Below are 12490 nucleotides of genomic sequence, written 5' to 3'. Positions count from 1 at the left end.
ATCACCTCCAAAATTTAATCACTTCTTCCTTATCCCATTTTGAACATTTCCTGAAAATTTCATCAAGATCTGTTCATTACTTTTTGAGTTATGTTGTTCACAGACAAACAAACAGACAGACAAACTCTCTGTGTAACACTCAGGGATCTCACCTGGTTGTTGTTGTCCAGGTGAGGTCTCTTTATGGCGACGAAGTGTCGAATCTTCCTGTGAGGAGAACAATAAATGCATGTTAGTGTTTTGTGATAGCTTAAAAAAAAAGAAGAGTTACACCTTTGAGTTGAAAACACTCGTGTCTCACCCTCCTTGGCCCACCACAGGTGTTATCTTCACGTGCTGCTGTATGCTGTCCCCTGACTTCTTCCTGGCGTAGTAAATACCCTGCCACTCCTTCACAGACAGAACAAACCATCAGGATGTGACACTCCTAAGAAAGAAGAATAGATGAAAAGAAGGACTGCTCACCTTTCCTTTCTTGATGCAGGTGTTGATGGTGTCGAGGAGGTCCGCTCGGTTCTTGTCGCTCTTTGGGAGTTCGGTCAGCTCCTTACCCATCAGCTCCCCCTTGTGGTAACCCATCATGCGTTCAAATGCTGGGTTCACGTACTGTAAAGACACCAGGAAGAGGTCAAGAATAACAAAGACTCATCCTAAACCTTTAAAAAGTACAAGCTGTCTCAGATCCAATGCATACGGGGTGAATATCTGTTTTAGAATATGGGCATAGCCTTCATGACATCACCCATTTGTTTTTGATATAGCGATCCGAAGCCGTTTGACATCAGCTGCCATGTTAGAAATGCTGGTTCAACCTCGATTTGTTTGTGTTAGGATGAGACAAAGAGTCTCTTTGCAGACAGCTACGGGGTGCCCACCTGTCAGTCAAATAAATCATGCCCTTAAATGGGCAAAACTCGTATGTTCAGTGAATTCGAAAATAAGACATTCTGAAAATCCAAAAAATGAGCTTTGAAAATCTCAAACACCTGCAGTTTTTTAACACTTCTGCATCACCTTTATGTTTTTCAACCAGAGACTGCTTCTTGGTTTTGCGGTGCCTCAGTCATACTGTATCCTACAATGCACGGTGCTACCGCTGTTTGTCCATGCTGGTGGCAGGTTTTGGTGAATTACCGCCATCTACTGGAATGAGTCGGCATTACAATTACTATACAACAGCACTAATGTTACGTTCTGTGAGATAGAAACATGGGTAAATCTCATCACTTCCCGTTGTAAAGAGGCGTTTACTTCTACAAATTCATTTAAGCTCATTTAAACCACTAATTCACTATTTTAACCATGGATTTTAACATGGATTCTATAGAAGTGGTTTTTCCATCAGCTGTAAAAAAAAAAAAAAAAAACCTTCTTATTTATTTTCAGCAATCAATATAACTTTTGGTGTAAGATTAGAAATCAAGTATGATGACTCTGCTATGACATGATTAACAAAATAACTAAATGCCGAGATCTGGCCAGAGTATGTGTTGTGCATTTGTAAAAAAGTTAAAAAGTTAAAAAAGTTAAAAAAAAAACGACATTTGTAGCTCTGCTTCTCAAAACAGGAAACCAGCATATTAAACTATAAAACAGACCCAAAAGAACAGCCATACTATTTACTGCACGCTAAAGCAGTAGCAGTAGTAGTAGGTAGTATGTAGTGCCTACTACATACTACATACTACATTCACATGTAGTATGTAGTAGGAGTTTGGAAAACAGCCCTAGTGAAGAGAAACACTTTGGTCAATGGTGGAACTTTGTTGGGAAAGATCCTGAAAGTGGGTCAGAAACTGTAAACATTTTTTTGACGTTAACTCAAAAGATCATCTGAGCAGAGGTCAAAGGGGAACTCAATCTCAGCTGGAAGGCACAAAGGAGAAATGAGGGTTTATGTGAGTGCTCTTTAGTGGGTGCATTTTTTGACATTCATCCCAACAAAAAGGATAAATGGAAAGATGTTGTTTAGAGTGAAAGTATAGATTTTAATGAGATACTGAAGCATGACTGAGCCTTCACCTGGATGATGTGATCCTCGCTGGTGATCTCCACAGCCTCCTGACTGTGCTCCAGAGCAGTGAAGACAGAGTTACAGGCCCTGAGGAAGAACAATCCACAGCAGCTAATGTTTAATATCTCTGAGCGTGAGCTGTGAGATATGAGGGTAAAACATGTTTTCTTTCTACCGTACCTGAGTTTAAACTGGCAGCGCACCTCTCCGTGCTCGATCTGTATGAGCTCATTGTAGCAGGCAGACACACTGCTGTTCTCCATGAACCTCTGCAGTACGAGCGAGGTTAAGTGTTTGGAGGGGAGAAAGGGGGAGAGAAATGAGTCAGGACTCACTCAGCAGACACTTGTTTTGTAATCTCCTGTGTCATTTTCACACCATCAAACATAGCAGATAATAAGAGCCTCTTTCAGAAGCATGAACATGTTTCTATTTCTGTGTCTACAATCCCTGAGGGGCTAAAATAAAAGCATCCATCAGAAACAGTTTAACACATCCAGTCTGTTATGGCACAAAGTCACAGGTTAGGGGACGTACTCTGCTGAATCCGGCACAGAGGAGAGGAAGGACTGACGGCTCCTCCTGGTCGGACGCTCTGCACAAAGAGAAAAGTTTTAAGAGCTTTTCAAGCCTAAACCTCAAAAAAGAAAAAAAAAACAGACACAAGGTGGAATCAAACTTACTTTTGTGGCACAACAGCGAGAATAACCGTGTTTTCTGACGGCTTTGTGGCTCGGATCAACCTGCAGACAAAATAAAATATCTTGAAACTGTCATCTATTTCTCAGACTAATTTCACAGGTCGCAAGTTTAAATTTCTGAGCGACAAAGGTGGTGCTCACCTGCACACGGTTTCAGCCTCAAGGTAGCGCGAGTGTCTTCCATCGATGACGACGATCTCGTGGTGTTTGTCCAGGAAACATTCCACAGCAGAGTCCGGCGTCCGCATGATGTTACACCTGTACCCTGCTCGGTCACAAGCCCACCAGAAGGCGTCGCTCTGGCTGTCCTCTTTGGCAAACACCAGCAGGACCTGAGGAGACCCGAGGGAATAGACAGCGGCCCTGGTTAGACGTTTATATCTGTGCCAGCAGAGCCAAGTTAACTGCTTAGACAGGAATTTCTCCAGAGGGGCAGGCATCCAAAAGTGAGCATGTTTGACGTTTATAGGTCTGATGTAGCTGCCAAAACCTCACAAACACTTCATGTGCATCTATAACCCCGACCAGGGAGATATTAGGTTCATGCTCCAACAAAGTGGAACATGTGTGGGAAATTACTGAAAAAAAAGGAAGAAAATACAAATCTTTGGGAAAAAAGTCTCAAATTTGTGAGACTAAGATGCAACTTTTATGAGAAAAAAAACAAGGAGATTTATGGGAAAAAATAGCCAATTACTTTGAAGTAAAAAAATTACAAACTTGTGAGACTAGAAAATTTCAGATTCTTAAGAAAAAAACACAAATTTGTGAGGTATAAGCTGCACATTGACTGTAAAAAGTTGCTTGTTTGGAATTGAGTCCCACCTTTTGTCAGAGAAAAAGTTGCAAATTTATGAGGAAAAAAAAGACAGGTTCCTTTAAATAAAAGTCAGAATTTTGTAAAATCAAAGTAAACTTGTAAGTGAAAAAAAAATCAAATTAAAGTAAATTAAGTCATAAATTCAAAAATTTAAAATTGTAAAGGTAAAAAAATTGACAAAAAAGCACATTACAAAATGTTGCAAATTTGTGATAAAATAGTCAATAAAATGTGAGGTGAAATTTGCAAATTTGTGAGAAAATAGCCAATAAATTGTGAGGAAAAATTTGCACATTTGGTAGAAAAAAAGGGCAAATTCATGAGGAATTGAGTTGCAACTTTTGCCAGAGAAAGGTAAGATTTCTTTCAATAAAAGTCACAATTTTGTGAGAAAATTCACATAACTGAGAAGGGGGCTGCAATTTTGTGAGAAATTTAGTCTCAAATCCTTAAGAGATTTAGTCACAAAGTTTCATTTAAACTGTTGCAGATTTTTGAGAAGTAAAGATGCACATATGAGAGAAATAAGTTGATTTTTATGCGAAAAGAAATCCCCAATTTTTTTTTTGTTCAAGTTGCAAATCCTTGAGGGATAAAGGTACAGTTTTTTTGAAAACTCTCTTTTTTCCCCAACAGGATACACAAAAAGTGGTTTAGCAGCTGTTAATTTGTCAGTTACATAGAAAAAGAGAAGATATGAACAGATATATTTACTTTTCTCCCAAGAACCCAAATTAGATGAAAAGAAATATGAATATTTGGAAAGTTTCACCAAAATTCCTTGGCTCAATATTTACTCCAACATCTCTAAAAGGAAATAAAACAAATCCACTTGTTTGATCGTCTGTCTGAGTGAATCTGATCCAGTACATCAACCTCACCACAAGTCTGAGCAGAAGACAGACTCTCTTCTCTCACACAACTTATCTTTGGGACCTCTTAAATTTCATTTTATGTTTTTTTCTAAACTTAGAGCAGTCACAGACCCCTCGGGAAGGGTCTGTCCTCTTTTCTTTGAGGAGTTTTTCTCTGAGTATATGTGGATTTCCTCTCACAGTCACATGACAGAAACAGCTCAGGGGGGTTGAACACCATGATCTGTCTGTAATTGAAAGTGTGAGCTTGCATCTCATTTTCTCTCCTGTGAGAAGCTCAAAACCTGTGCGCGACTCCTGTTCGCATTCCTGCATTAGATCCGCAATCACTGATTCATACATGTTTTTGATCCACATCGAGATCTGACTGTGAACACACAGCTGACCTTTGGTTACACGCTTTCATGCACACACACACAAACATGGACACAAAAGCATCTGGTCTGCAGCCAGAAGAAACAGCACTCAGCCTGCTTGCAGCAGCTTCACCTCCTGACTCTTAGCGCACAACAAAGGATAGAGTGACTGAGGGAGAGGACAAAGGGTGAACAGAGAGGAGAGACATCAAGCTGTGAGGGTGCACAGTGTTTTTTATGTGGTTTTAAAACCAGTGAGACAGGATTTCATCATGTTTCTAGGAGCTGGACAGAAAATAGAGTGAGCTCTGGTGAGTGTGTGTGAAAGGTCCACACTCTTTGATCCCGCGCTGGCTTGTGTAACCACGGTGCTAACATGTGAAATTCCACACACACAGCACTCAGATGACGACGCTGCAACCCGCACACATCTCTGACCCACCGACCAAATATACCACCAAAGATGAGCCTGCAAGGCGGCGCTGCTGGTCTTAAAAACCCATTAATATCTGCTCAGTCAAACACAGAAAACAGACGGCTGCAGTCTTCACATGATGTCTGTCTGAAACACACACGCCTCTGAATGTAAATCACGCGTAGTAACACACTAATGGGTGTCAGTTCAAACATTTCCAGGGATGAATAATTTAGATTCGTCATGTGTTTGTAGCAGCATGGTTGCCTCTACGGTTCCTAGAAAAGCGGTGGAGTGTTGGCGCCTCATCCCTGACGGCTGCTTGAGTCACATTCCCAGAGTTCAGAGGTTCATCAGTCATGTTTGCACACCAAGAACAGATGCTTTCAAACACAGACAGAAACCCCAAACACTGAAACACAACAGTGAGGAGTTAGACAATCAATTGAGAGCCTAATGAAGCTCAGGACTGGAACCAGCAGCCACTACATCAAGGACTTCAAAGACACATATCCAGTAACAGTTATGGCTCTCTCAGTGAGGTGTTTCAGTATCTAAGAGGTTAAAAGTCTTCAGGACTGAGAGGCAGAATAGTTAAAGTCAAAGAAATCTACACGCTCCGTCCAGCAGAGCGTTTAATCTCCCTCTCCTCATCTCTCTGAGTATGGAAACACATCCAGCAGGAGGCTGATGCTTTAACTTTATTGGGCTGCTTTGCGAGGGCACTTTGAGGGTTTATTGGGCATGATACGAGCTCTTAGAAAGACTTTTAATGAAAACCTGCTCCGTCCACCTGCAGATTCCTGGAATGATGTTATTTGGCATGCTGAATAAGGATACTGTAACTCTGCATGCACATAAGCAGCATGCCAGGCCGGTAACGTCACCACTTGGGAGCGGGAACTGAGCTGAACTGAGAAACATTTGGAGACGAGTCAAACGAGTGCAGTAAAAATCAAGGAAAATCACATTTATTCTAACAACGGCCACTTTTCTTTGAAACATGCTCACTGCAGGAGGCTTGAATGTTAAAAATACTGTACCTCTGTGTTACAAGCTGTAGGCCATGTCAAACAATAATCATTGAGTGACAGGAAAGATGTTTTATAGTTATGATCAGAAGTGTTTTAGGGTAAAACACACGCAACACCTGCATCCTCCTTTCATGCTGTCTCTAAGGCCATGTCCACACCTTGCCAGGTATTTGGGAAACTGCATATATCTTTACACGTTTAAGCCTGTCGTCAACATGAAACCGCTGTTTTATTTACATCACTGGAAACAATGTTTTCTGAAAACTACGGCCAAAGTGAAGATTTTGGAAAACTCTGCTTTCGTGCAGCAGCCAGGACACTAAGTTTTTGGTTCTCAAATAACACAGTTGAATAACGGGGCTTCATCCTGATTGGATGGCACAGGTTTTACATCTGAAAACACTGCCAAAAATGGGACTGGCATACTTTGAGCCACACTCAACGGTGGATTTGCCCAGTGCATGTGGACGAAAGTATTTTTAAAAACAGTATGAGGGAGGATATTTGTTTTTGAAAATACCTGGCTACGTGTGTACAAGGCCTAAATTTACCAGGGTCATATGCTGTTACTGGCTGCGTTTCCATGCAGTCATTAACCCTTTCATATTCAGAATACTAGCAATAACCTGGTTGCGCAAGGGCCATGTGAACACCAATAACCCCTTTAAAATATCCCCATCCAAAGGAACACTGATTTGTGTTCTGCCCATGTTCTGTTTGAAAGGAAGTCCGCCGTGCTACTGCTGTTGTTGCTGCTGTTACCATAAGCTGCGTTTCCACCAAGCAGTCCGGGTCGGTTCAGTACAGTATGGGACGGTTTGGGACAGTTAAGTCTGATCCCGTTTGCGTTTCCACAGCAAACTGTGCCCTCTCGTGGTGGGCGGGGTGTAAGCTGGATGCTGGAAGCCGCAGCTAAACAATAGCGCGACGCCGTAGCAGCTTACCCCACTATCAAATCCAACAAAGAAGAATACGCGACACAGTAAACAAAGAGCACAGATGGAAGACATGCAGCATTTCGTCCTCTCTGTGATTTTCATGTAACTCTCTGTTACAAAGTGCAATCAAGCTTTGTTTCAGAGAAGTCTCTGTGCTGCCAGGAGACATGCAGCCGCTGTCGGGGTAAGTGATGATTCTTTTGACCAATCAGTGGTCTGCAGTGTGTTGCTCCACCTCCCGAGAGCGGATCGGTTCAGTCTGGCACCCATACGAAAGGGTCCCAAAAAAGTGGGACGGCTCGTCTCGGTTTTTAGGGATGCGTCCCGGGATGAGTCAGTGGAAACGCCACTAAAAGCGCACCGTACCGAGACGAACCGACCCGGACTGCTTGGTGGAAACGCGGCTATAGATACAGCAAGAGGAAACAGAAATGACCCACATTGCATCATGATGTTACCCGTGCGTTGCTGTTTTGATTGGGATACCATGTACAAAGGAATAATCCTGTTTTCTCACGTAGGTAAATGGATTATTCTGAATGTTCCAGAAACCAGGATATTGACTTTAACCTGGATATTGACTGCATGTAAATGTAGCTACTGATGCTCATTGGGGTCTGTATGTTTTGGGGTCTTTGCTGCTACTTTACCTGCCTTAGGTTTTAACTTATGCACATAAAGAGGAAGGAAGGTGTGCTCTCCCTGCCGCTGACATTTCATTTTCACTCATTTAAGAGAAAGAAGGTGTACTCCCCTACTTTAACTGTACTTTATATACAGTTATCAAATAGAAGAGGTGTGCTCTCCCTGCCCTGGTTTATCCTGTATACCCATAGAAAAGAATGAAGGTGTCCTCTCCCTACCATTCTTTACAAATATAATCATGAAAGAGAGGGAAGAAGTAGTGTGCTCACCCTGCTTTGGATTGTCATGTATGTGCATGGAAGAAAGAAAATGTGTGCCCTCCCTGCCCGGGCTTCTTCTGTATGCACATGGCAGAGAATAAAAGTGTGCTCTCTCTGCCCTGGTTTTAAATACTGTAGTCATGAAAGAGAAGGGAAGTGTTTTTTTCCCTTCCCTGGCTTTTAAATATTGTTAAGGAAGAGAAGGAAGGTGTGCTCTCCCTTGACTGGTTTCATTTGCATAGTCATGAAAAAGAGGGAGGGTGGGCTTTCCATGCCGTGGCCTGTTGTGTGTACACATGGCAGAGAACAGGTGCACACTCCCAGGACTCAATAAAATGAAATGTATTAAAAATAAGTTGTTGCTTGTTTTTGTAAAAGCTGTCAAGACAGAAATTAAAATCTAAATCTGAATTTATGTTTGACATCCTTTACAACCTATTAAATGCTTTCTTTCTGTTAACTATTCTTAACAGACAATGTTTTATGCCTACATGCACAGGGTAAGACATTCATGGTGCTCTGCTGCAACCATTTATTGAGAGCAGCATAAGTCTTCTATATAACAAACTTCACTTCCTGTTTCTTAGTGACATGGTTACAGAGGTCACTCTCCTTCAGCAAATAATGTAAACAAAGAATTTATTGTTTAAAAAACAGCAAGTGCTAGCACTCGACAGCTTGACAAAAACTGTTTACCATAGCATGTTTCATCCCTTACTGTGAAAATAAAAACAAAAGTAGGGGTTAAATTCATAGAAAACCATGCAAACAGGAAATGTTTGATCTGTTTTCAGTTTCTGTAGCCACAAGACCCCAAGCTAAATAAACCATGACTATGATGGTATCAGAGGCTGAATTATCTTAAGTTTTTGTTTTTATTAGTCTTTGGGTTGGCCTATTAGATTATTCCAGCAAAGGTAACCAGCACCAATTTTTTAGGGGTCATGGGCTGAAAAGTTTGGGAACCCTTCTTCTCAAGAAAAATGATTTTAAAAAGAAAAATGGCCTAATATCCTCTGGATTATGTACTTATTGTTGTTGCTTTTAAATCAAGATGCAGTGAAATGATTCTGACTCATCAGTTTCCCTTTGTTTATATGCAAATCTGCATCACAGCATTTATAAAGATTAGACAACATTAAGTGTCCCAACCTGACCATGAGGTCAACCAGGTGAACGGAAGAATGCGGTGTTTACCTTCACCTCACTTCCCTGATCACTTCAGGGAACTCTCCGTTTCTCTGTTACATAAGGATAAACCTAAGCAGCACACGGCCTAATCCCCTCACCGGAGGATGAGCACACTCAATCCCTGACTCAACTCACCCTCAACCTGCAATATTCACAAGCTCCTGGAGGGAAGACCAGATCCCTGCAGGACTGAAACCTCAGAGACACAACAAGGTGTCTGAGGTCGGCATGAGGTTAACACTTAACATGAAAACAGCTTCTGACTGGGAAGCAAAAAGAAGAGTGTTTTAGAGACAAATATCCAAATTCGATCCCTATTTTCCAATGTAATAGTCTCTTTTCCTAAAGCTGTGCTGTGTATTTTTGTTTTTCTTCATGCATTAACTGTAAATAACTCCAATGATTACATCCTCACCCATGAGGATCTGCAGCACGCATAATACTCTAATCTGGCAGTATGCATGTTTAAAACTTACATCTCAACACTGCAGATGCAAACTGACCTCTGTGCATGCTTTAGTTTTTGCAGTATGTGCAGAGTAAAGATATTCTGACAGCTTAATCTTCAAGACAAATAAAAGTGCATACATTGGTATTTGGGTTCACTGTGGAGCCATATCTTTTCATAAGTCTCTTAAAATCACCAGGGTATGAAAAACCTGGATGAAATCAGCTGAAATTGTTCTATTTTGAAGCATATTGTTCATTTAATTCTGCTGAAAAGAATTTAATGCTGCTTAAACACACTTACAGAGTTTGCAAACTGAAGAAATACGACTTTAGACCATCCAGGTAGTCTAAAATGTACCTCCGTGTCGTCAATCAAACCCATTACCGAAAGCTATACACGTCATTGTGTGTGTTGCATGGAAAAGTGAATTCAAAGACGATAGGATCAGTCAATAAATCATACAAATAACATGCATCCAACTTGGTTAAATGCCAAAAATACATGACTCTTGTTCTTGTCTGGCTAGAAATCACACAAAATTTAACCAATACACTCCCTTAATGGCACAAATGTGACCCCAGATACTCTGTTCCTACCTGAATCGGTTCCTGAGTCAGCCTCATTGGTCCAACACATTCTTCTGTAGAAGAAACCTGCAAGAAACAAACAAGACTGAGTGTAAATCAGAGTTACAAGTATAAAAAACAAACACCAGAAGAAACAAAACACAGAGCTGGGAACCCCTTCTTACCATTTTGCCGTTAATGTCCAGAAGCATATTGGCATGTTGGTTGTTTTCATGCAAGACCTGTTCTCTATTAATCTCTTTTCTCAGCTTCTCTCTCCCAAAAGATGAGAATCTCCTCTGATAACTCTGAATTAACTCAATTACCTGCAGGTTGTTTCTCTCTATGCTGATGATACAGTTATTTACTCGCAGCGTTTGCAGCAGAAAGCGGAGCTGTCCTCTGCAAACAGGCATTAGCCAGCGAGCACAGATTGAACTCACAGGTTTACCTTCATAATCCCTCTGCTGGAGCATCACAATCTGAGCCGTTTATATATGTGTGTGTCGGCTTATTTAACCCTCTGCGTCACGCCGGTGTGAATAAGCAACTCAGCTCCATGTGTATCCTTTGTACAGATGCTCGAACACACACATGCTGGATCAGCTGTGCAGCGTAGGTGCAATGTTTGGGAATTAACCACCTGGTGTCCGGTTATTTGTGCTCAAACTGTGAGAGTGAGTCAGTCTGCTGATTAGACGGTTTTAATGAGAGCTCACTCGTAACCAACACGGGAGTGGTCTCAGGAAAACATCTGTGTGGTTTCCCCGGCAACAAACAGGGAGGATAAAGAAAGAGGGGTATGTGGGATTTCTGCTAATTCTGCCGGACCAGGAGCGACGCACACAGCTGTGTGAGTAAGACAAGGTGAGGTGGACAGGAGACGGTGACTCAGACGCAGACACACATCAGTCTTATTTGTCAGTGATAATTAGGCTTAAAGGTGAACACACTTCAACCCACATGTAGGCTCCTATGGGCTCAAACGTCACCAAGAGCTGCACTTAAGGAACAGAGTGGAACTAAAAAAATACAGCATTAGTCAGGGTGAAAAATACAAATATGACAAAGAGTCTGAAAAATTCCAACTGGGTGTAAATAAAACATTTTATAACATGTTAGCATCATGAGGTCATGACAACATGCCAACAACAAGAAGTTTTGAGAAAATGTTTTCAAATGTTAAAAACTGCAACAAAATTCAAGATGGATATAAATTTGATTTGAAAGCTTAAGAAGACGAAAGGACACCACTCTCATCCTTCAGTACCTTCAATGGCTCCCCAAACCTGACCGAGCTTCATAACCGCAATATCTAGAGGCCCTGTGATGGAGTAACACCAGTATCATTTGATGAGAAAGAGGCAATGGCTGCATGGCGAGACTGATGGTTGATTTGAAACCAGTTAACAAAGATGATCATTCTTTTGGCAGTTAGAATCTGGGCAGTTACACAAACATTTCACACATTTTCTGTGTCTCAGAGTGCTTTTTTGCAGTGATGGGTTTTTAAAAATACACAATACAGAGTGCATAATTTAAATCGTTAGAATCAGGACCGAGGGTGTTTGCAGCACTTCTTACATCAAAACGAATGCCATCACATTGTGAAATTTGAAGTCATGTGTTCCTCTATTCTGAAGTTTCAACTCAGTAAAAACAATTTTCTTTAATCTTCAAGTACACTTTTTATGAATGAACATGGTTTTATAACATGTGTTCATAAGTGTCTGTCACACTGGAACTCAGATGACCTCGCAGTCTAAGTAAATGTCCACCCCATGAGGTTCGGCCTTGAGCAGATGGCCAGGCCTGTGTCCTGCGTCCTGCATGTCATTCCCCTTTCTCACCCTGTTTCCCCTCTATCCACTGTCCTTTCCTCTCTAATTAAATGCACCACATGCCCCCCAAAATAAAACAAAAAGCTGTGAAAGTATCTGAAAAATTTGATTGCAGTTTTGTAAATGGATTGTTTTGGTGTTAATGACTCAAATTTTTCCCTTTCATTCATTTTCCCTTTTATTTACATCTTTAACAAATTGATTATATCTTTTAAAAGTAAGTTATGTATTGACCCAAAATGAATTCAAAGTGGTTCCAAAGTATAAAGACTATAGTGTTTGACTCCGGCCTCCCACTGTGCTCTGAGATTTATCACAGGTTGTAGATGCTTTACCCACCACAGGACACTGTATGCTAAAACGAGCATGCTACCCTTAAATTA

General features: G+C 41.2%; 1 protein-coding gene across 3 annotated transcripts in view; it reads right to left on the bottom strand.

Moving 5' to 3' along the window:
- The window catches only part of pde8b (phosphodiesterase 8B), a 46784-nt gene that overhangs the window by 19958 nt on the left and 14336 nt on the right, over nt 1-12490 (bottom strand). For all 3 annotated transcript variants that reach the window (XM_074690193.1, XM_074690194.1, XM_074690192.1), the window contains exons 2-10: nt 10297-10353; nt 2857-3047; nt 2698-2757; nt 2552-2609; nt 2195-2283; nt 2023-2101; nt 466-606; nt 302-390; nt 153-207 (exon numbers count right to left, since the gene is read on the bottom strand). In XM_074690193.1, the coding sequence (XP_074546294.1) occupies nt 153-207; nt 302-390; nt 466-606; nt 2023-2101; nt 2195-2283; nt 2552-2609; nt 2698-2757; nt 2857-3047; nt 10297-10353 (819 nt within the window). The remainder of the gene's footprint in view (nt 1-152; nt 208-301; nt 391-465; nt 607-2022; nt 2102-2194; nt 2284-2551; nt 2610-2697; nt 2758-2856; nt 3048-10296; nt 10354-12490) is intronic.

This window comes from Halichoeres trimaculatus, unplaced genomic scaffold, assembly GCF_033239565.1.
Source record: "Halichoeres trimaculatus isolate MK-OKI-2021-1 unplaced genomic scaffold, fHalTri1.1 fHalTri1_scaffold_16, whole genome shotgun sequence".
Classification (NCBI taxonomy): Eukaryota; Metazoa; Chordata; class Actinopteri; order Labriformes; family Labridae; genus Halichoeres; species Halichoeres trimaculatus.
This window is presented reverse-complemented; position numbering and strand designations above follow the sequence as displayed.